Source organism: Periplaneta americana, chromosome 3 (genome assembly GCF_040183065.1).
Source record: "Periplaneta americana isolate PAMFEO1 chromosome 3, P.americana_PAMFEO1_priV1, whole genome shotgun sequence".
In the NCBI taxonomy this organism is placed as follows: Eukaryota; Metazoa; Arthropoda; class Insecta; order Blattodea; family Blattidae; genus Periplaneta; species Periplaneta americana.
Genome location: NC_091119.1, coordinates 97,963,627 through 97,987,133, shown reverse-complemented (window position 1 = coordinate 97,987,133; position 23,507 = coordinate 97,963,627). Strand labels below are relative to the sequence as shown.

General features: G+C 35.9%; 1 protein-coding gene across 2 annotated transcripts in view; it reads right to left on the bottom strand.

The window, feature by feature from the left end:
* Positions 1 to 805: 805 nt before the first annotated feature.
* Positions 806 to 23,507, bottom strand: part of NC2alpha (negative cofactor 2 alpha) — a 41,461-nt gene continuing 18,759 nt past the window's right edge. Inside the window, exons 2-5 of one of the 2 annotated variants that reach the window (XM_069821074.1) lie at positions 21,764 to 21,836; positions 11,267 to 11,360; positions 10,756 to 10,905; positions 806 to 9,771 (exon numbers count right to left, since the gene is read on the bottom strand). In XM_069821074.1, the coding sequence (XP_069677175.1) occupies positions 9,582 to 9,771; positions 10,756 to 10,905; positions 11,267 to 11,360; positions 21,764 to 21,836 (507 nt within the window). In that variant the 3' untranslated portion in view covers positions 806 to 9,581. Of the gene's footprint in view, positions 9,775 to 10,755; positions 10,906 to 11,266; positions 11,361 to 21,763; positions 21,837 to 23,507 lie in introns of both variants that reach the window. The other variant, XM_069821073.1, reaches the window with a different exon arrangement.

The following is a 23,507-nucleotide window of genomic DNA, read 5'->3' as shown; positions in this document are numbered from 1 at the left end:
CTCAATTAAAGTTGGCAAAGACTTTCCGACAAACTGCACATTATAGGATACCGAACACATGACTTCTTTTCCATGAAAACAGGATTGTAAATAGATTAGGTACACTTTTTGTCTCAAAACGTGTTAACTAATAACAATTTAGGAAAGAAACAAAGGTCCCACTTATGCCTATATCCTGAGAACATCCCTAAATTCATGCTCAGAGCCTCCCCCCTACACACACAAGCATTTGTCAGGGTCCTCCTCCCTTATCAATATTTTAATGAATGTTGAAATTCTGTAATTTAAATACAGTACTAAGACCTTCTTCCCCTCCCTAAAAATACCTAAACACCAAGTTGAGCCCCTCATTGCAGTGGTGTCCCTATGTCATGGTGACAATTGAATGGAAATAAATTGCATTGTAGAATGTCAAATAATATGCTTCAAATATAGAATGTTGAGGTCATCAGAATCAGAAGCATTGAACATGAAACTGACCAATTAAAGCTATGAATGTGAAAGAATGGGCAGTTTCAATTTATGGTGACTTTTCTTAAAATACAGAACATAATGTTCCGAGGTTATTAGCCGATTGGAAGCATTAACATGAAACTGACCAATCAAAGCTAGAATTTCAAAGAATGGGCAGCTTCAATTGAATACCCCCCCCCCCCTTCCCAGGAATAAAGATTTAAGGTCTTAGATCCTTATTCTGGAGAGGAAGAGTTATTCAATTTATGGCGACTTTGGCTAAAATACTAATTAGTACTGGGACCGTTAATCTGTATATATATCTAGCCTATGCTAATAAAAAATAATTAAATACACTGTGTTCTTCATTTAATTTCTCTATTGCTAACAATAAAAACAAAACAATACAATAATTTGAATCACAGAAACATTTGAATATCGCTTCATGTCAAAACCACCTATATTTACAGTAGCTCTGTTTTCACTACACTTTGAAGCAAATTTATATTCATGTGCGAGGCATTCAACAGGCCCTGTACTCCTGTTTTCGTTCAGCTTCCAAAGTATGTGTTCCTTTCTGAACTGTTGTACCCTCAGCCACTCCTCTTAGTGCAGGGCTGGCAATTGGCTTCCCGTATGAGTGTTTTACCCATACAGGCAAATGAAAACATGTTTGTTCCCTCGTGGGCTGGACTGCTACCTCTCTCTAAAGTAGCGGAGAAGGGAAAAGTAGGCAGTTCGTTTCGTACAGATCAGGGATGAAGTATGTACTATGTACAGTATCTCCATGGATGCCACAAAGCGGAAACCTGGAACTGAGTTTGATAATGACTGGAAATTGTTATTCTTTTTTTAAAGAATCAAAGTAGGGAGATGGACAGTGTCTTATATTTTGTAAAAACATGTCAGGTACAGAAAATATAATTTAAAACGGCATTATGATGTGTTCCACGCTGAAAAATATAAAGACATCATTAGTGACTCACTTTACTAAGTGAGGATGTAAGGCTAAATGATATTATTTCAATTTATATTTAATGTGTTTAACAATCTAAAGTTCTATCCTGAAGCATAATATCGAGAATGAAAAGAATGAAGTCAAGATTAACAGCAAGTGTGACAGATTGCACTTCATAGGTTAAGAGCTGTAGAGAGGCTTGCTGTACACTATCCATTGAAAACAATATTAAAAGATAGGGGAAAAAAACAAATCTAAAGCCTTTATAAATCTGTTTTTTTTTGGCAATAAGATATATTTATTATTTTGTATTCTGATTTTCAAAAATGTTGGTGTGTATGAAATGTATGTATTAATTTCTGTTACATTAATTATTTTCACTATAATGTGCTTGTTTGCTAGGTATGCTTATGTTGTTTATGAAGTTTCAGATTTACAAACTGTGATAATATTGTTTTCTTTGACAAGAAATTTAACGTAAAAGCTGTGATTTGTTTACTATATTTTTGTTGTTGTTGTTATTATTATTACTATTATTATTATTATTATTATTACTACTACTACTACTAAAGCATATTAAAGAGCATTATAATAAATTTAATACGAGTATGATTAGTTACTGTTCATTTATTTCGTTTCTCTAGTTACTGCTTATTTTATTAGTTACAATTTATTTACAATCACACAAGCAGTTGTACTAATAAGCATGTCTTTCCATCATGTACTGCACAACTGTACAACCCTAGTGCACGTCGCCATACAGTACAGCTACTCAGCTGTGTTCCCATACGGGCACGTCCAGTTATGTATTGCCAAAGCAGGGAGTACTCTTTGCCAGCCCTGTCTTAGTGTGTAACGCCAGTCACGATATTTTGCTCCAAATGTTTTGGGTATATTTTAAATTTTCACTAATACTCTCACAAACTGGGTGTCGTAACTCTAGCAATTTAACTAGCAGATAAATGGTATTTTTATCCATGATAGCATTGTCTTTAAGCTACAGAATGAGGTACAGCTCGCTTCTGTATCTCAAGTCACACTAATGCAATCAACTCTGATTCTACTGCAGCACAACACCAAGGTTACTAAAGATGGCCCTTTTGCTGTGACACATCTGGTCCAACCGGGTTATGTACATTAAGAAGCGACATCTGTCCTCTATCCAGCTGTAAATAAATTAACATAGCTCTTATAAATAAAATACCAATATATTCAGCCAAAAAAATTAAAGCAAAGTGCATTAAGCATTTCAAATTTTGCACTATTTGGAATATCTGAAACTCATTCACACTCGGGGAAAAACGTAGTTCTATGTAAAAAATTAAACTATCAGACAGTGAGAGTGATAATGTCGAAATCAATATGTAATGTGTAAGTGCAAAAACAGCAGGTTCAAATGTTGCTAGTTGTAGTTTTAGTAGGGAGAAACTCTAGTCATGTGAAGATAAAAAGGGTAAATAGCAATGGTGCTGTTCAGGAACAAGTATCTCAGAATGATTATGAACATTTTCCAGCCCTGCCCACGACCCAGTGAAGGCACTAATTGTTGAAATAAAATCTGTATCTGTAACCAGAGTTTTTCTTTTCAACATCATACCCCACACACACTTCGGCCCATCTTGTCCCACCACTCTCATTTCCCTTCTCTACACCTATGACCACAGCATTCAGCAGAGGGATGTCAACAGAGACCAGCACACGACAAATGGCGCCGAATGTGGGGTCTAACATTGTTCCATCATCACCCTCACTCCACAAGCTTCGGCCCATCTTGTCCCATCACTCCCATTTTCCCTCTCTACACCTGTAATCACAGCAAGCAGAGGAACATCAACGGAGACTGGCGCACGACAAACTTTAGTCTACTGTAGTATTTGTTGATCTCTGTTGTAACAGATGGAGCGTCTGTGATGATTTTTTCCATGAATAGTCTTGTGGGACTTCTGAATGAAATGCTTAATAATCTTTGATTTAAATTCCATTGCACATACGAGTTGGGTCCATTAAGTTTCTAGCATGACTATTAGAGGTGATAGAAAACCACTTTTCAGTATAATCTCCCTTTACTTGAACACACTTCCCACATTAACAGTTCTACACCACTGAAAAAAAAATATTCAGAAAATTTGTCCGTAAACTGCACAAAAACAGAATCCTTCACTTCACTGTCAGAAAGTTTTTTATTTTTTTTTTATTTTAGTTTTGAGAAGAGATAAAAATCCCAGGAATCAAGATATGGACTGTAGGGTGGATGTTTCAACTCCTTGAATCCATATGCTTTTGCAGAAGCATTCGTAGTCTGGGTGGTGTGGATAGGTGCATTGACATGCAACAGGTGAATGCCATGACTTAGTATCCCTTGTCACTTCTCCTTGATTGAGATTCGCATTTTGAGCAGAATGCTGGTACAGTACTTGGCATTTGTGCTAGTGTTCCTCTCCTTGACATCTATTAGGAGAAATCCCCTAGAATCCCAGAAAATGGTGGCTATAATTATTTCTTTCCAAGATTGAAATGACTTTCGCTTTCCATAGAGGTGCTTCTCCAGGTTTACGCCATCCAACAAACTTCCTTTTTGAAAGCAGATCGTGGTAGAGAACCATAGTTTCATCCCCTGTCAAAATTGTCTTCTAAAGCTACTCCTGTTTTTTTCACAGAGAGATAAAAAAAATTTTCACAACACTTCACTTGATGCTGCTTCTGCACTGTGGAAAGAAGTTGGGACATTCATCTTGCACTTAACTTCTTCATATGAAGATGATCATAGACGACTGTTTTTGAAAGCTCTACCCTTGCTGCTATTTCTTTCACCTTCAGATTCCCGTCACTCAGCACATTCTCCTCGACAAGACCAATGGATTCCGGTGTCAACACCTTCATTGGCCGACTTTCATGTGACTCAATTTCTATGCTCTCTCGTCCTAAACAAAACTGCTTAGCCCATTTCTTCACTGTCGAAAATGAAAGTGAAACTTCGCCGTACAAACTATTCAAGCAGTCTTTAATGTCTTTGGGTGTAAGCCCTTCTTTCATGAGGACTTCTGGACTCAAGCATATTACATCGACAAATATTTGTGCAAAAATAATAAAACTGAGTGATGTTACGCATGTGGTGATAACTGTAAATTTTATAAGATCAAGCAGTCTTAACTCATCGGCAATTTAGAACACTTATTGAAGACATACATCAACATTACATCACTGTACCTTATCACTGTGAGGTTAAGTAATGGAACAGAGGGATAGTGCTTGACAGACTTTTTTAACTTCGGGACAACGTAGGGAAGTTTACAGAAATGAAAAGTAATGCAGTAGTTGAGTCTGAGACAATAAATGGACATGTGTTCTAGTTTTCCTCATAAACTTGACCAATCATCTGAACAATCATGCTTCCCTGCAAGGAAAAAAAAAAAAGCAAATAATCACTGAAATGTACTATAAAGTACCAGCCTTCTAAATGAAACTGCGTCTATGGGAAACTCTGTTAAAAGCTAACAACACTTTCAATTTTGTAAGGCTTAATTCTGTCACTCATTTTATCACACAAACTGATTTGGAAGATTATTCACAAGTTGTCAGATTACATAAACAATTTGAATCTAGATTTCAGAATTTCGAGAAGTTTGCATCTCAATTTGAAATATTTGCTACGTCATTGTAGTTAAGGTTGAGTCCATTATTCCGGAATTACAAATGGAAATAATTAACCTCCAGTGTAATTTGGATACAAAGATCAATTTCATCATAAAAGGGAATTCTACCAGAATTTTCCTCGTATAAGGTTTCCGCATCTGCATAAACATGTAGCAAATATCTTGTGTATGTTTGGCACCACATACTTGTGTGAACAATTTTTTTCCATGATGAAACTATACAAGCATGACCCAAAGAGTAGCTTATCTGACGAGCACTTTGAAGCTGTTCTTACAGTTAGATTAAAATTAGCAAAAACAATACCCCCCCCCCAAATTGAAAGTTTAGTGCAGAAGCTAATGGAACATTAATGCATGCATAGTTTAGAAATAGCTTAATTAAGTTCATTACACAGAAGCAATAAAAGTATAATTATGTTTTGCTATATAAATGTAAAAGTTAATTTATGAACAGATACCCATATGCTTGAAATGTATTGCAATATTATTTTATTAAATATTTAACATTTGTCATTGGTTTGATCACAATATTGTTAATTCTACAATGAACGTCACTGGTGTGGTGAGCTTCGATCCAAGAGCCGAACTGTGGACTCATATTGATGGAGGGCCAAGAGCACGCTTGTACAAGTAAAACATGCCCAGGTCTGACCTGAAGCACTGGAGAAGCAGCACTTCAGTCGAATATAATATGGTATACACATCAATTTTTAAAGGTGACAATTTTCACCTTATAATTCAGTAAATACGGTTTATACACAACAAAAATTAAAGTAGTACAAAGCAAAAAGAAAATTTCTTCTCATAACAATCTATACTGTTTCCTTCTTTTTAAAACTGTATAGCACAGAGGTTTCCAAACTTCTCAGTTCACAGTGCCCCTAGTGTCTCAGAAATTTTTTCACAGCACACCTAGGCCAAAAGAAAAATCTAACACTTCATTTATTTAGTTGTTAATACACATCAATTAAAAAATAACAATTTATCAATTCCATTAATAAATTAAACAACCAGGAGACCTTCTCTGTCTGGCCTAATGCTGTGCCTATGTTAAATTGACTGTGCCTTAGGACACTGTTTGGGAACCTTTAGTCTAGCACTAGAAAATTGTGAAATATTAGATATCGTATTTTTCAAAATCAATATTCTTGCTGTGTCTCATTCTGAAAGGAGCACGTTATATAGACTGGAAGAAAGGACGAGCTGACCACAGTATGGAGCTAGCCAGTGATAGCACTAAATGTGCGTACAACAATGCAACCTTATTTGAAACGTTTTCTTTATTTTAGGATGCAAATTTATTGCCTTTTAGTTTTTCTGATACAAGAAGAACGAAACTGCCTTTCATTTTCGGTTAAATGATGCAGCTCTATTGCATCCCAGTGCTACAATACTGTACTACCACTTTGAATTTATACTGCTAATCAACAGTAGTTAATTTGTCCACTGTCCACTTGTAGCAAAATACTATATTAAAATTACTTAATCCTTATACTGTCAGCTCTTCTTTGAAGATTACCAGCTACAATTGTGCGTGTCTTATACACATTATAATGAAAGGAAATATGTCCTACATTTTGGAATTCTTCAATGCTTATATATCACCAAGAAAATATAATAATTCGAGAATGTCATATTCATTACAATAATAATTTACGAAAGATAGCATTATGAATTCAACTAATGTAGGCCAATATGATCTTGACGAATGAGAAATATTTTGTCATATACAAGACCAAGTATTCAACTGAAATTAGTATGGATAATGTACGATACAACTTTTGAGTTCTTGGCACTAATAAAAAGTGCAGGGCAAGTGGTAAATACAGAATAAGTAGCAGCTTATGAGATGAGTTTTTGAATGGGCTATAGTAAACAATGTAAATGATCAATTCTGTACACTGTAGAAGAGAAAAATTGATTTGATTCTGCAAACATATAGACATACTTGAAAATAAATACTGTAAGGAATAGAGTTGTTTCAGACGTAATAGACAGCATACTCAAAAACAGCACAGATTCTGTCAGGAGTTGAGCTGCAGTTCTGAACATTATTAGAAGAATCTCAAGTCACAGAAATGTGTCTTGCATTAATAGAATATCTACGTCACAAAGCAGCATTAACAGAATATGGGAAGTCACAGAGTAGACACAACTCATCTACATTTCATCATTAATTCTCAGTCTTTAACTTCTTAGTGTTACTTGTCCTCACGAATGAACTGGTGATGCAGAACTAGATAATATCTACTTTATCTGAACCTTTACAAATCAAAGTAAATATCGTCAAAAGTTGTCAGAGCTACGAGACCAAGGCAATGTATGTAATGCACTTGTTACCTTTAATACTGGAGTAAGGAGTTTTACAATGGAGACAGTTTTATCTAACATATAGTTAAAGAAGTTAGTAGCTACAACTACAATGAAAGTCTCAAATCTAAACTACAATGGAAGTCTCAAATCTGGTATCTGCTGAAAATGTAAAAAATATACAGAAAAGAATACTCTGGACACAGGTTTAAGAGTGTATTTTACAATCCTTGACAAGGTATCAGACAAATGATTGGCCAATTACTGACCACAGCAATTTTCAATAAAGGTAATCAACTGTCTAGATTAGCTGCCAACAATGATAGTGAGGGAGAGAAGAGATGAAAAGAGGGTGTTCTGGAACCCAGTTGTGGCTGGTAAATAGGGCCATATGATGATGATGATGATGATGATGATGATGACGATGATAATGTTCTTGATCTTGTAGCAGGAAAATTCTCTCTTCCCATAATTGTCAGCTTTAAAAAAAAAAAAAAGCATAATTATGTTCGAGTATAAAATAAAAGTTTTAGTAGCATTTTTATACAAGCGGACAGTATTTCATAAACTCTCTTTCAACCAGTTCCACGCATCTGCATTCAGACACAATTATTACAGTTTCCTTAAATAATATTATATACAGGTGGATTATTTGCACAACTCGGGCCTTTGTTGTAATGACAGCTGGTAAACATGAATAAGGGCAAGCTGAATTTATATGAAGTAGTCACTGTCACTGTCTATCATGCTGATAACTGGGAAACAGTGAGGAAACTTGAGTGAGACCTGTGCGAAAGCTGCACATATGTTGTTCTGAAATAATCCAATCCAAAACACACAATGCCAATCTAACTACAATTCTTTTACCAGATGTCTCACAATCATTTTACTTCAAAATTCACCCACTTCCACAAAACTGTTCTTCATTATAGCTAATTTCCAAATAAAGTGAGTGTGCGTGTGTCTGTGTCTGTCTGTACACACATGTATATGCACACACATATATTTTTATATTTTTTAATTTATTGTTTTAACTACAGCATTAATATGATCAAGAACTGAAAAATACAAAACAATTTAGATCGAGCCAATTATGACCTATTTCAAGATACTTCTCACTGCTTTCTTCAATTACGAAGAATTTCAACCACTGCAGCAGCCAGATATATGATTGAACATCAGCGTCAATAGGCTAATACTTATAGCATGTCAATTCAACGGAAGGTATCAATGGAAATTTATATCCACTACACAAGTTTTACTTTAAATTCTTAATCTTCTCCACATTAATTTTTTTTTTTGGCACTGCTATTAATTAATTATTTTAATGACACTCTTCTTCGGTAGGCTATATAAAACATATATGCAAAATTTTTAATTCAGAGGGAACAATGAAAAATGCGAATCTCATCAGTACAAAAAAAAAAGTCGTGATGAAGCTATAAAATTAACTTCTTCTGCATTCTCATCCCTCAACTTTCTCTGTTCTGTGAAAAGTTGCTCTACATGTATAGAAGCTTTGTAGAAGCAGATGTCATTTTGATAGTCAGTGCTGGTAACACAGGATATGCACAATGAACAGAGGTACAACTCTAGTTTATTACAAAACAGACCTCGTCACACTCTGAGTGGTCTACACGTTGGCTGCCTTTTCCACAGCACTCAAGACCAGACGTGTAAGTACCAAGTAAAAAAATTTGTACTCACCATCTTATGCAATTACGTTAGGCTTCATTCACAATGAAAATCAACGATAAACACAGATATACAAGCTAGTAATCACACTACTCAACAAAACATTCACAATTCCTTGCCAAACTTATAAATCAAGAGCTTGTCACTTCTAAGCTTATGAAGCTAATCTTGTTTAATTAATCAGTCAACCACAAGAAGAGGGGCTTGAAAAATGCATGCATAAGAAAAGGACAACTTGTGTAAAGACTTTATCATTCCAAGTCATCTGACATGCACATCAGCGTAACAAAATCCTAATATGTAATCATGTTAATTTCTTTTTTTAACTTTTTCCTTCAACTCTCGTGCTTGGAAATCGTATGTATTCTATATATTTTGAACATAAATACACAATTCTATTTTAAATTCAGAGACGGTTGCACAATATGTGTAAGGTTAATTCTTACTGTGAATGAAGCCTCACTATTTCATTTAAATGCAGTACAACATGTCAATCCCACTACACTGCACTGTTACGTGTCATAATCTTCATCCACCATAGTTGGAGCCTGTACATATTGCTGGGGTATCACTGCACTGTCCTGCATTATCAACGGTTCTTCACTCTCTTTGTAGAAGTTGGGGTTCATCCTCAGTGGTGTGGGAGGCACACGTTCTTCGTCCTCTCTGTTGCTTGAAGTGTCTGATTGCCGCCGCATTCTGCTGCTGTCAGTGACATGAAAATTAATGCAATGGTTTTTAGAATATGTTATGTTATAAATCACAGCAAACATCATTATATTAGAGTTAGCCAGAAGTCAAGGATAGACAGAGGGGAACACTTGTTCCATTATGTCTATACTTTCTTTATCCTTCTCTGTGGAAGTACAAAAGATGCTTAATTTACAATACAGTGAGATGATGGTTCTAATATACTGATTGACAATATTTCTGTAAATTATGAACTTTAGTTACAGTTAGAATCTCTTTAATTAATATTGTATTATATTCACTGTTTGTCAAAACATTTGAACAAAATTGGAATTATTTCTTTCGGTTGAGAAGCTTTTGTCATCTAGTCTGCTGTCAAAAAATCTGAAAGTTAGAATTTATAAAACAGTTATATTACAGGTTGTTCTGTATGGTTGTGAAACTTGGACTCTCACTTTGAGAGTGGAACAGAGATTAAAGGTGTTTGAGAATAAGGTTCTTAGAAAAATATTTGAGGCTAAGAGGAATAAGTTACAGGAGAATGGAGAAAGTTACACAACGCACAACTGCTGCTTTGTATTCTTCACCTGACATAATTAGGAACATTAAATCCAGACGTTTGAGATGGGCAGGGCATGTAGCACGTATGGGCGAATCTAGAAATGCTTATAGAGTGTTAGTTGGGAGACCGGAGAGAAAAAGACCTTTGGGGAGGCCGAGATGTAGATGGGAGGATAATATTAAAATGGATTTGAGGGAGGTGGGATATGATGATAGAGACTGGATTAATCTTGAACAGGATAGGGACCAATGGCGGGCTTATGTGAGGGCGGCAATGAACCTCGGGTTCCTTAAAAGCCATTTGTAAGTGAGTATGGGACTGGTGCCCATCCACTATCGTGATTATCTACTCACAATATTGTGATGTGTGTCACAAGTTCCAATTCTGTAACACGTCATTGCTGCTTCACTCCATGTATAAAGTGAAATACTAACCTTGTTGAATCAGACTTCGTAATGATGTTTGATGACTGTGCAGTGGCATTTAGAGCGCCGTCTTCAGAATCACAAGCTGCCACATCAGGCAGATCATTCACCAGGTCCTTGAGGAAGTCGAAGCGACTCTCTGACAGAATGCACTGCTTCCTGTAAGTTTTGCATAGCAAAACCATAAACTAAGATTTATTTGCTACTAAGAAGGAAAATGTGAAGAAAAAAAAGCTGATAAAGTGTTAGTCTTTAATATGAATTCCAAAACTGACAGCAATAGTACATGACTATTGCTTTTGTAGCCAATAATTCCACATGTTACGTCAATTTTGTTTTCTATTCCAGCAAACTGTTTTTTTTTCCTGATCTTATAGTGGACAAAACTACTGATTAAGAAAGGTTAGCTATGGAACCCCATTTACTCTGCCGATCAGCACGTCCACAGTTGCACAGAAATAGGACTCAATATCTTTGAGTATGACACTGAAAATGCAAATTAAATAAAATATTAACTTACATGTGTGAAGGGGTCAGAGTTTTTGCATTTTTGGCACTAGTTATTTCCATTGCTTTCATCAGCAACGATTCTACGAACAGCTCCAATGTTCTGGGTAATCTCAGTTAAGGAATAATATTTATTCCACATATACTGTAAAACTGCATGCATATAAATAAGCATGTAATAAATTTACAAAGTACGATAATAGAGATACCTTCTACATACTGGTAGTCCATGTCAGTTCAAAATCATGTGTAAAGTGTTCTGCATGTAAAATGAACCAATCATCTTAAAGCAAATAAAGCAAACTCAAAAATGTACTCTATAATCAGCATCCTAACAAGATTAGTTCCTTAATCATCTATGTTATAAAATCCAATGCTAAGAAGTTCATCCCTGCAGGAAAGCAAAAACATTACAAACCTTTTTGGGACAATCAATTTCATACATTGAAAAATAATTGGGACAATCTACAAAGAAAGCGAACCACACCAAAGATCAAGAAGATATACAGGAATGGAGAAGTGTTGCATCTATCACCAAGAAAGTTATTCTTCAGGCAAAACGTGATTGCGTCCACAAATTCATTTCCAAAATAATTATAGAAGGGACAATTCAAAAGCAAATAATTTCCTTAGTACACTCCAGAATAAATATGGAAGAGCACAGAAAGAATCTATCATCATAGGTAACAAACTTAATTCTGATGTTGAAACAGCAAAAATGAATTTGCAACACAATATTCCAAATCTCAGAAAAAATCATTTAAGTCATCAAACATTAAAAAAATATAAAAAAAGAAAGCAGTCTTGGAGACTATTCTTGTTCTGATAATACATTCCAAATCTTTAATAAAGACTTCAGCTACATTGAATTTGATACAGCTGTATCTCAGCTCGAAGAACATAAAGCTCCTGGAGAAGATACGAGACGTGTTCTTAAAGTAAGTCCCGTTTTCAATTATAGCCGTCGCATCGCTGCAATCATTTTGCGTATGCGTGTTTTCTTCTTCAGTCCTCAGGCAAGCTGTGCATGCAGTTTCAGAGCTTCAGTCCGTGTGTGTGGTTAGTTGTGATCAGTTGAAATGTTTAAAGTGATCGAGCACCCTGCCGACTGTGAGATGCGGTCTGTTATCCATTTCTTGAATGCGAGAAACATCAAACCAGCTGACATTCATCATCAACTTTGTGAGGTGTAGGGTGATGATGCCATTAGTAATGGAATGGTCAGGAGATGGGTTAGGAAGTTCAACGAGGGTCACGTCTCTGTGCATGACAAGCAGCGTACCGGTCGGCCATCTTTGATCAATGACAATTTGGTGCATGCTGTCGATGAAAAAATTCATGAGGACAGGAGGTTCACAATTTCTTTGCTTTCCTTGAATTTTCCACAAATGTCGTAGAGTGTTCTCTACAAAATTGTGACAGATCGATTACAATATCGAAAATTGTGCTCATGATGGGTACCCAAGATGCTCACCGAGGAACACAAAACCAAACGAGCTTCCAGTGCATTGAGTTCCTCACACGTTACAGTGAGTAAGGCGATGAGTTTCTTGACCATATTGTGACAGATGACGAGACTTGGGTGTCTCACATGACACCTGAATCGAAGCAGCAGTCCATGGAATGGAGTCACACTGCATCGCCAAGGAAAAAGAAATTCAAACAAACCATGTCAACATGCAAGATCATGTGCACTGTTTTTTGGTACAGAAAAGGAGTCCTACTCATCGAATTCTTGCCTCGGGGTGAAACCATTAATAGAGAAACCTATTGTCAGACCTTGAAGAAGCTCTGTCGCGCAATTCAGAACAAGAGATGTGGGATGCTGACCGACGGAGTTGTGTTGCTTCATAAGAACGCTCGGCCACACACAGCTCATGACACCCAAAATCTCATCTCGAAATTTGGCTGGGAACAAATTGACCATCCCCCCTACAGCCCGGATTTGGCTCCAAGTGACTTTAATCTCTTCCTGCACCTCAAGAAGTTCCTCAGTGATCAACGTTTTGATGGAGACGACGAAGTGAAAACAGCAGTGTGGGAGTGATTCGCATCACAGGCAGGTGAATTCTACAATGAGGGGATAGAAAGACTTGTGCCACGACTCGATAAATGCCTCAATAATGATGGAGATTATGTTGAGAAGTAATTGAAGTGTGGGGAATACAATGCAAGAAAAATGGTTTGTAAATATCTTCCCGTTTACTTACTATACCCTTTTGGAATTTACTTTAAGAACACGCCTCGTAATATATTTGCTGAATACCTAAACACATGGAGAAAAATACTAGAAAGACAATGCTGCTTATTTTCAACAATGTGTGGAATTCAACAACTCCCACCCAGCCATAATAATCCCAGTTTTAAAGAAAAATAAATCCATATCAGATATCTCAAGTTACGATCATATACACCATAGAGGGATCGAGAAATAAGTGCTAATTTAAAGTATAAATAATGGTTTTATAACATAACTTTTTGTACAACTTGATGTAAAAAGTCTCCGAGTTTCGGAGAATGGTCAGTGCAACTCGATGTGTGTGCCTCGAGCTACCCTGAAGAATCCAAATAGTACTCAACCTTCTGCCAAACGTTCCATAACATTTGTGGAGTGATTAGTGCAGCTGCATTTATAATGTGTTATCTCAGTTTTTCCAAAGTGTCAACTGTACCATGTTGGTACACAACATTCATCATAAAGCCCCAGAAAGAGGACAATAGGTGTCAAGTCGGGAGACCTACGTATGTGGCCAGGCAAGGGTTCTCCTAGTTGCTGAAAAACCGATCCTGGGGGAGTTGATTAACAAAAGTTCTGCACATGTCCAGATACACATTCCCTTTGATTGTCGTCACGATGAAGGAGAATGGTGCCAGACTTGTTTCCATGATAAACATTACTGCACATGTGCATGAACATGTAACTGTTTTTAAACCATTGGTGCATAAACTTGGACAGTTTCTCTATCTTGCCAGATGTAAATCAAAACAATATCTTCATCTGATTTTAAATGGTGAGCATTTATTTCTTGATCCCTCTAAGTGGAACACAGTGTACTTAACCAGCATATTATCCAAAACAATGGAGCGAATGGTCAATAACGGACTGAATTGGTACCTGGAAACCCAAGCTGGCTTCAGACAATATTGCACCACAGAGCAACAAGTCTCTATCGTAAGCCAGCAAATTAAGGGCAGTTTTGATAAAGGAAACATTCTAACAGCCATTGATTTTAAAGAAGCATATGGAAGGCAAAGCTCCTACAAAAGTTATCGAAGATTGGTATTAATGACAAAATGTTTAACTGGATGAAAGGATCCATCACTCAGAAATATTGTAGAGTGAAATAAGTTGATGCCATTTCTAAGCACGTATGGGCTTACCACAAAGAGCTGTAACTAGCTGTTGTTTGTTCAATATCTTCATTAATGATTTAATACAAGAAATTATAAGGATTACAGGCATCAATGCCCTTTTATATGCAGATGACCTCGTATTTTGGACATCTGTTCCTACAGGGAATGCAATAATTTCAAGTATGGAAAATATCTTACACGAAGTCCTACAAATATTACATATTCGGTGTACTGAAAATGCAATCTCTGTAAACATCAATAAAACAGTCTTTCAGTCCTTTTCACTGTGCTACATGCCATTACATCTTCATCTCATGTACAATAACAGTGAAATAGAACATGTAATCAGCTTCAAACATTAGGTAAGATTTTCTTCATTCGCCTCTCCTGGAAAGATTACATTTCTGATGTAATCAATAGAACTCAAGTCTAAAGCATCCTCAGAAGACTAGCTGGATGTAAGTGGGGATGTGCCAGATCCACATATAACACTACTTACAAAATATGTGTCAAACCCATAGCAAAATACTGCTGCAACACATTCATTACTGCCTCGGAAAACACTATACTGCAAAACTATGGAGAATAAATTCAAAATCAATCTTTAAGTCTCATTACTTGTATGTCAAAACCACTCCTACTGACACCATGGTATTTTTGACAAATAAAAGAGAATTTAGATCTGAAATAATGGAAGCTGCATTGAAACTCCAAGAAACTCTTGCGAGGCTTCCTAATGCACCTTCTTGGTCACAGCAACCAACACCACCAAGAAGACTGAAAACACAAAAAGTTTTCAGCAGAAAGGTGCAACAGGCCAAACTGAAGTATGGGATTCATCTCCAACCCTAACAGCTCCCACTCCCTAACAAATCACATATGAATTACATCTGACAGAACACTGTCACTACCCATGCATTGCATAGTATACAACTCTCATCTGCACTACAAACAATACATGAATGTTATCCGGAGACTGAATGGTTACATGTTTTTTACAGATGGATCCCGCATCTCAATGGATGGATGTACAGGAGCAGGAGTATTCTATGAACTATTCCAATCATACATCTTGATTACACAACTTTTAACACTGTATCACTTCGGAATATGTATGATAAGAACTTATCACAAGAAAGTTCTTATCATACATATTCCAATCATATGCCAGTCACTTTATGTACAAACAGAACAGCTTTTGATAGTGATATTCAAGAGATTTTTAATGCTCTGCAACAACTACGACATTATCTTATCTTCTGCAGCCATACTGTCTAACTCTAAGCTCTGATCACATACAGAGTGCGGCATTTAAAACAGGCCACCTGAATAGCACAGCCATTTGTAGTGATAGAAGACAAATCTTCAGACAATAGTTGTTTGACGTGAAGGGGGACATGTTGTGATATAGATATTTGTTTAATAGGTGCAGATGTAGAAAAGATATGGAAGCCAACTTCATTATTTTAAATGGATTGATATGATTTATTTACCCTTCAATAGTGAGTTTGAAGACGTATACAAGTGTGTTTTGATGGCCATTGATGATAGTTGAAGGTGAAAGATTAATTTACACCGATGAACTATTGGGTTGCCCCATTATACAGTTTGAACCATACAAATCGAATGTAAACAAACATTCAACTCGTTGTACTGTTTCCTTTATGTGTATGTGTGCATGAAGACACAAAATGGCCTGCACGTTTACCAGACTTAACACTAATGGACTTTTATTTGTGAGAAAAATTAAAACAAGCAGTGTACCAAGAAATACTGATGAGCCCTGAAGACATGAAACACCATATAACACGAGCATGTTTGGTGATAAGCTCTGATGAAATTCAATGTGCAATATTTTCCGCTCAGAATCGCTTTGCATCATTTATCAATACTCAAGGTCACCACTTTGAACACATGATGTAATTCTGAACATATGATGTAAGTAAGTTACAGAAATGATTGACTTTTTCTTTAACAAACATACTGTTCACAATTAACCTTCAACTACCTTCAATGGTATTAAACACAGTTTTTGTATACTTCTTCAAACGCACTATTAAATGGTAAATCATATCAATCCATTTAAAATAATGAAGTTGGTTTCCGCATCTCCCCTACACCTGCACCTATCAAACAAATATCTATACCACAATATGTCCCCTTTCACACCAAACAACTTTTGTCTGAAGATTTGTCTTCTATAACTACAAATGGCCATGCTATTTAGGTGGCCTGTTTTAAATGCTTCATCTGATATATATCAGATTCGCCATTCCCATTATATAAAATGGCAACATATAAAAGAGAACAACCACTAGGATCTCCACTGTCGAAAATGAATTTTTTGGTAGACGACCTCTAGATGGAAGTACTGCTGCAAGCTATTATTCCACGTAATTCCATCAGGGTTATAATGTGATTTCTTCTGCAGTCACTAAATGGCAGCATAGTGAAATTGATAAAAGTTGTCTTGAAAGTGCGTTAGACTGATTAATCTGTTATATGTGATCAGTGCTCTAAGTCAACAATCCAGGCAGTTACCAATTCCAACAGGAAAGCTCGAACACTTTAAAAAAGTTATCAAAGACTGCAGAAACTTACACAGCTTCATCATTTACAGAAGAAAATAGCTTTTCAATGGATCCCATCTCATTATGGAATCAAAGATAATGAGAGAGCAGATGAGCTGTCAAGAAAAGAACTACGACACTTTTAAGTGCAACACGAAAAATATCTTACCACACAGCAAGAATCATCATATACCAAAAAATCACTGATGAACACAGCCAGAAACTTGAAAACAGAACTCAGCACAGAATGTGAACAGTCAAGCTCAGAGATATTCCTATCAGGTCAAGAAGTGAAGTGATTGCAGAATTCAGAATGACATCAGGCATGACTGCCTGCATCTACATCAAATAGGCATCAACAGCAGCCCTCACTGCAACCTCTGCAATCAGAATTTCACCGGATGTAGAACATCTAAAAGTCTGCACTACTCTAACAAAGACATCCTGGAAGAGGTACTAGGAAGCCATAGACCATCTGCGATTCCATCATAATTAACTATATTTGTCTTGTTATATTTCTTGGTACATTGTTATATTCATTTTCTTTACTTTCTTTGAGACCAATGATGTAAATAAAGTTTCTTTGCTGCATTATATAAAATAAATAACCCAACTTAATCAAGCACATGTGCAGTCAGAATTTCAGAGATGGGTACAACAATAATATATTGTGAGACGAACACCCTCAAAATATAATTTTTACAGGACTTACGTTTGCAAGAAACGAAAAACAGTAATATGGCATCTCTCAAAAACACTAAAGGTGTCTAATAATCAAATATAAATTTGTTGAAAAAACTACAAACATAAATTACAATCTGTAAAGAAACAAAATGTAAAATATATAAGTAGAAAAACTATTAATTTCCACATCATTTTTTTTTTTTACTTCTGATTAGAAATGAAGTTCATATGCAGTTTATGCATTATATTATACACTTGTGATAAATATGTTATGTATGGCATTATACAGTCTGCATTGTGAGCAAAACTCTGTATGAGATCTGTAAGGACATGTGAGAAGTACGAAAGCATCTGTAATATGTTCCTTTAGATCAAAACAGAATATTGAAATCAGTGGTGAGATATAGCACATACTTTCATCTACAAAGTTACATGTTCTATTACAATGAAAAGTTAATATAAAACAGTGAGTTTTGTGCATTACCAAAAGATAGTTTCAAGCTTGTCACAAACACTTTGTACTACTGTGGTCACAGGAAAAGTTACAAAAATTAGTGTTCCATATTTTTTAGTAGTTCTTAGGCGAAATAAGATACAATGAATGTCAGAAATTAAATGTTATACACTATGTATATTTACCTGGCATGGGTTTCATTTGTTCCAATTTTTATCATGTTGGGCGGAGTGTGACCGGAACATCTGGAGCAAGTGCAGTATCACTCAGTAGTCTTAAAAAATCTTTAGATTTTTCATCAAAATAGTTTTCACAGTTTCGAGTGTCTTTATGCTCATATTTTACTATTTAACTTTATTTTCTAAATACTATATTAGAATATAGTTTATTATTGTTCTGACTGGTATAGCAAGAATCTTGTTTGTACATAGTACCTCTAATGTTGCAAGTATATTTCCAGTAATTTTTTTTTTTGACTAAATAAAAATAAATGTTTCTGAAAATAAATGTGCCATTTTTCTCTGTTCTCTGTTTTACGTAATATTCCACCATTAATTGCCTTTTTGTAAAAAGAAACAAAAACGAAAGTTGATGTATTTTCAGATTATATGGTTTCCTTTGGGAAAGAATTGTTTCTTCAAAAGGGCTGAGATAATTTAATTAAAAGAAGATAGACATGTCGGAATTGGTAACCATGCACTTTACCAAAGAAGCAGATTAGCACTATGAATATGTGTATTTATGCCATAAGTTAAGGCAGCGTTTTTCAACCTTTTTGAACATGTGGCACACTAAAGGTCTAATTTAAAATCCTACGACACACTCATAATCTATACCAATTGTTCCGAACCAGGGGGGAATTTTGAGGATTTTTAGAAGGGAATGTGGCCTATAAAATACAAATAAATGAGATAAAAGTATATGCATTAATATATAAAATAAAATAAAATATTTTCAATTTCGCATGCATTATTATTGAATCAACATGGGGGGGGGGAGATGACAGTGTGATGAATGGTGACAGGGCATCTGGGGGAAAAAAAAAGTTGAGAAGCACCGAAACAAAATAGGCTACACATTATTCACAAATATAACTAACACACTTTTTTGTATTTTTATTTGAAGGTTATGACAGAAATGTAAAATTTCATCATCATCATCATCAAAAACATGTCTTACAACAACTGGTCTGTTACGGTCTTACATCAGTCCATCTCTTAGCCTAACGATCAACAGATTTTCTTCCACGAGGAGCATAGTGCACGATTTGTTTTGGGATGAGTGTTCTATCCATTATTTTCTCAATTTTTCCTTTGACTGTTTACAAATTGTAATATTGGTTCGGTTGTGAGTTCTTTCAGGATATCATCCTTTCTTTTGTGGTCCCATTTTATGACTTCTACAGTACGTCTCATTAACTTCATCTCGGCAGCTGTTTCTTGAGGAGTCAGGTATTCTTATGGCCAGTACCCCACTGAGAAGACTTTTACTTGCTTTCAAGTGTCACAATCGAAATTGCCAGACTGATATAAATGTAAAATTTAATGACTGAAAATTATTACAATGCAATATTAGTGTAATAATTATGATGTTATGCACGTTTTCTTAAGTTGTTAATTTAAAAAAAAAACATTATTATTACATGCTTTTCCGGATATTTAATGTACGATATTTTTTTTTTTCATAAAGACGAGTAAAATGCGATATTCTTTAAGGTTGGTACGATATTCTACACTTTTATTTTTGAAATGTTTGCTACGACAACTTTCACTATTTTCATTTTCTTGCAGCACACTGCTTGAAAATGGCTGGATTAAGGTTATACTTCTCCCAAATGGCCGAAAAGTGTGACCCACAAACAGTGTTTTAAAAAATAATTATAATTTCTACATTAAGTTCAGAGAGTCCAATTAGAATTTCAGAGTGACTACACCATCGATTGATGCTGTAAGTTATTGACATATTATCTGCTCCCACATCAGCTGAGTCAACCTTTCGAGAAGTAGCAGCACATGACGGTCCAATTATTCTAATACAATGGTTCAATATTATAGTATCGGACAGAGAATTATTTCAGTGGAAGCTTATTTATAGAATAAAGTCACTGTAAAATGAGTTAAAAAATTGTATTTGTAAGTTTCGTCACAGACATTCAGAAGCTCTTGAAGGCCTACTAACCAAGTCATAGGCCTATGTTCATGAACTCATTCTAAAATGGTATAATAAAGAGTTTTGTGCTAAATGGGGAGTGGGGGGAGGGGAGGAGATGAAGAAGGAAAAATGTATCTACAGAAGAAAAGTTAGCCAATATTCAGTCAAGACTGTGATTAAGCCCTTCAAAATTACTTAGGAGAATATCTTCGGAAGTTGGCATCTCGTACATAAAATGCCGTGCAGTCCATCAGTATGCCTATAAAAGAATTTCAGAGCATGTTTAGAAACTTCTGGAGTAGATGAGAAGGCTCCATTCTAGGAGAGAGAGGATAATCATTTCCAACATTTCATGTGATTTCGATAAATCTCAAAATTATTTATTTTTTATTATGATTAAAATAATACAGGCTAAAAAATCGATTAAGCATAGATTGTGCATAGGTTTCAGAGTACGAGATTCCAGATATTTGCGAAGAAACATAGGAATGCACTTTTTAACATGTTTTACAGAGTTTTTATTGAGCAAATAAGTTTCCATTAGAAAAATCCTCTATCTAATACTGTACTAAACCACTATACTGGAATGAGAGACTCTACTGTGTGCACATGTACTATTTGGAAGTAAAATATTAATCAGCTTATATAGGAGGACCAGACATTAAGTGCTGGTAACTTATAGCGTTAATCTGTTCTATAGCTGCTCTGAAATTATAAAAGGATAGGCCCATCTATGTAAAAACCATCACAATTTTATGTTGCGATATTTAAAGTAAACTCCAAAACAAGTTTTCTCAATATTTTAAGGGCCATATTCATACACATTCTTAGCACGGGCTTCCAGTGGATGATCAGCGAACTAACGTTTTTCGTATTCATAAACCAGTGTTATCAATATGATATGATATGAATCCTGACAAGTAATCAGTCGATAGCCGGGGCTAGTTTAGCACGCTCGTAGTGCGGGCTAGTGAAATGTCTATGAATAGCACCCTAAATTTCTAGTTGTACTTATTCTGTAGCATTAAATCAGTGAACCAGAACTATGCAACTGGGTTCACTTACCTAATTTGATATTACACATAAAATCTCAATTATATTATTTTGTGGAGCTACAACATTCCTCGCTTGAAGGACACCTTCAGTGCTTGTGTGTTCCTTAATGGTGGCAGATTAGCAAGGAAAAGAATATAGTAATGTAGTATCCCTTCATTGCTGAAAAACTTGTCCTTATAATGCATAGTTAAAGCATGCAGCAGACTAAGGTTTACAACTCAGCATTGAATTGAAAGGATATAAATAATGATGGGAACAGCCTGTGCAACCTTCCCCACCTCTTCGTCTGTCTGCATGATCTTCTTTATTCGGCCCTGTGCAGAGATAAAATGCAGTTACGAAACGTCAAAACAAACTACTATTAAAAAAATTCCATATACTTCCATTTTATAAGAGAAAATTCATTCATTCTTTATTATCCACACTTGATTTTATTATATTACAACATTTCTTTCTGTCCACTGAGTTAGCTCTGTGGTAGCATCTGTCTCCAGATTAGCCAGCCCGGGCTGGATTCTCAGTGGGGTCAGGGGACTAGGATAGGTGATGGTGCACAACTTCTAATGACTAGATTGTGCACCAATATGCCTGAGTTAAATCTCAAATCTCTCCGCAGTGCATTTGAAGAGAAGGCATATGTCATTTAGATGGGAACAGGCTACATGCCGGCACCGGGTTGGTTTCCCCTTCTCCCTTCCTCATCATTCTCACCCATTTCCTACACTACACTTACATATCCTAATACACGACATAACTCTCCACAGATCATGCATAATATGGCTCATCGAAGTGGTGTGCAACTTGAAAATGAATCACAGTCCTGCCATCTATCCGCAATATGCGGAACCCGAATCACACACACACGCACTTTCTGTAGCACTCATTTTCTGTATATATGCTGCCCTTCAGCTGCTGGATTGTCTAGAAATTGTTTAAACACACCCACTGCTTCAGGTAATCCCAGAGAGAACAATTAATTGCTGTCAAATTTGATGCACATGTTAGTTAATAATCTGTTAAATTGTGAATTTATTTACTCATAAAATATTATTTGCCTCAGAAGTTCCAATGTGTCTGTGCCTCTATTCTACTGAAACCACATCTAAAAGTGTCCCTAAAGCAGCATGCAAAATATTTTCGATCATGTCTCAATAATGTCAGCCAAAGATCATCACTACACTGCTATCTTCATTCTCAAAGAAGAGATGACTGATGACTAAAGATAGAATCTTCATGCACTATCAGATCTTAAAAATGCATGCATTCATGTCCTATCAAATGACCATATATGCACAGTGAATGGGGAAAAAAACATTACAAATGTCACTATAAAAATTGAAACTTCCCCCCCTCGGGGGAACCTGTAACCCCTAGAGGGCGCGTCCCCAGGTGGCGGATCGGGGAATGCCTCTCAGAAATGAGTGGTAGGAGAGAAATGAAATATCTCCCACGGACCAACAGGTAATTATCTATGCTAGCCTGTCATGCATAGAGATGCGTCCCAAAGGAGGCAGAGGTGGGAATGGTTGGGTGGATTCAAGTAAGCCCTCCTGGCTAGGTCCGAAGGACCCGCTGACCAGACAGGTGTGGTCCTCCTTTCATATAGGGGGTTGAGAAAGGACAGTACAACCACCAACTCTTAAAAACATGGTGTCCTTTAAGAAAATGGTTAAAATCAGCTCATCAAACGGTAAAGAGAAAGCAGATATGTTAGCAAAGAAAGGAACTAAAATCAACTTAAAAACAAATTTCAAGTTCCCATATGAATCAATAAAACGAGTCATAAAAAGAATAAGTAACAGTGAACAGGCAAAACATCAAAATTAAAAATGGAAAGAATCATTCAAAGATCCAAAACTAATTCCTGATCTACCTCAAAAATCTGCCGTGGCCATGTTTAGATTGATTACTGGTCATGATTGCCTCAGTAAACACCTCCATCGTATTGGAGTACTGAATTCACCTAAATGCTTACTGTGCACCAG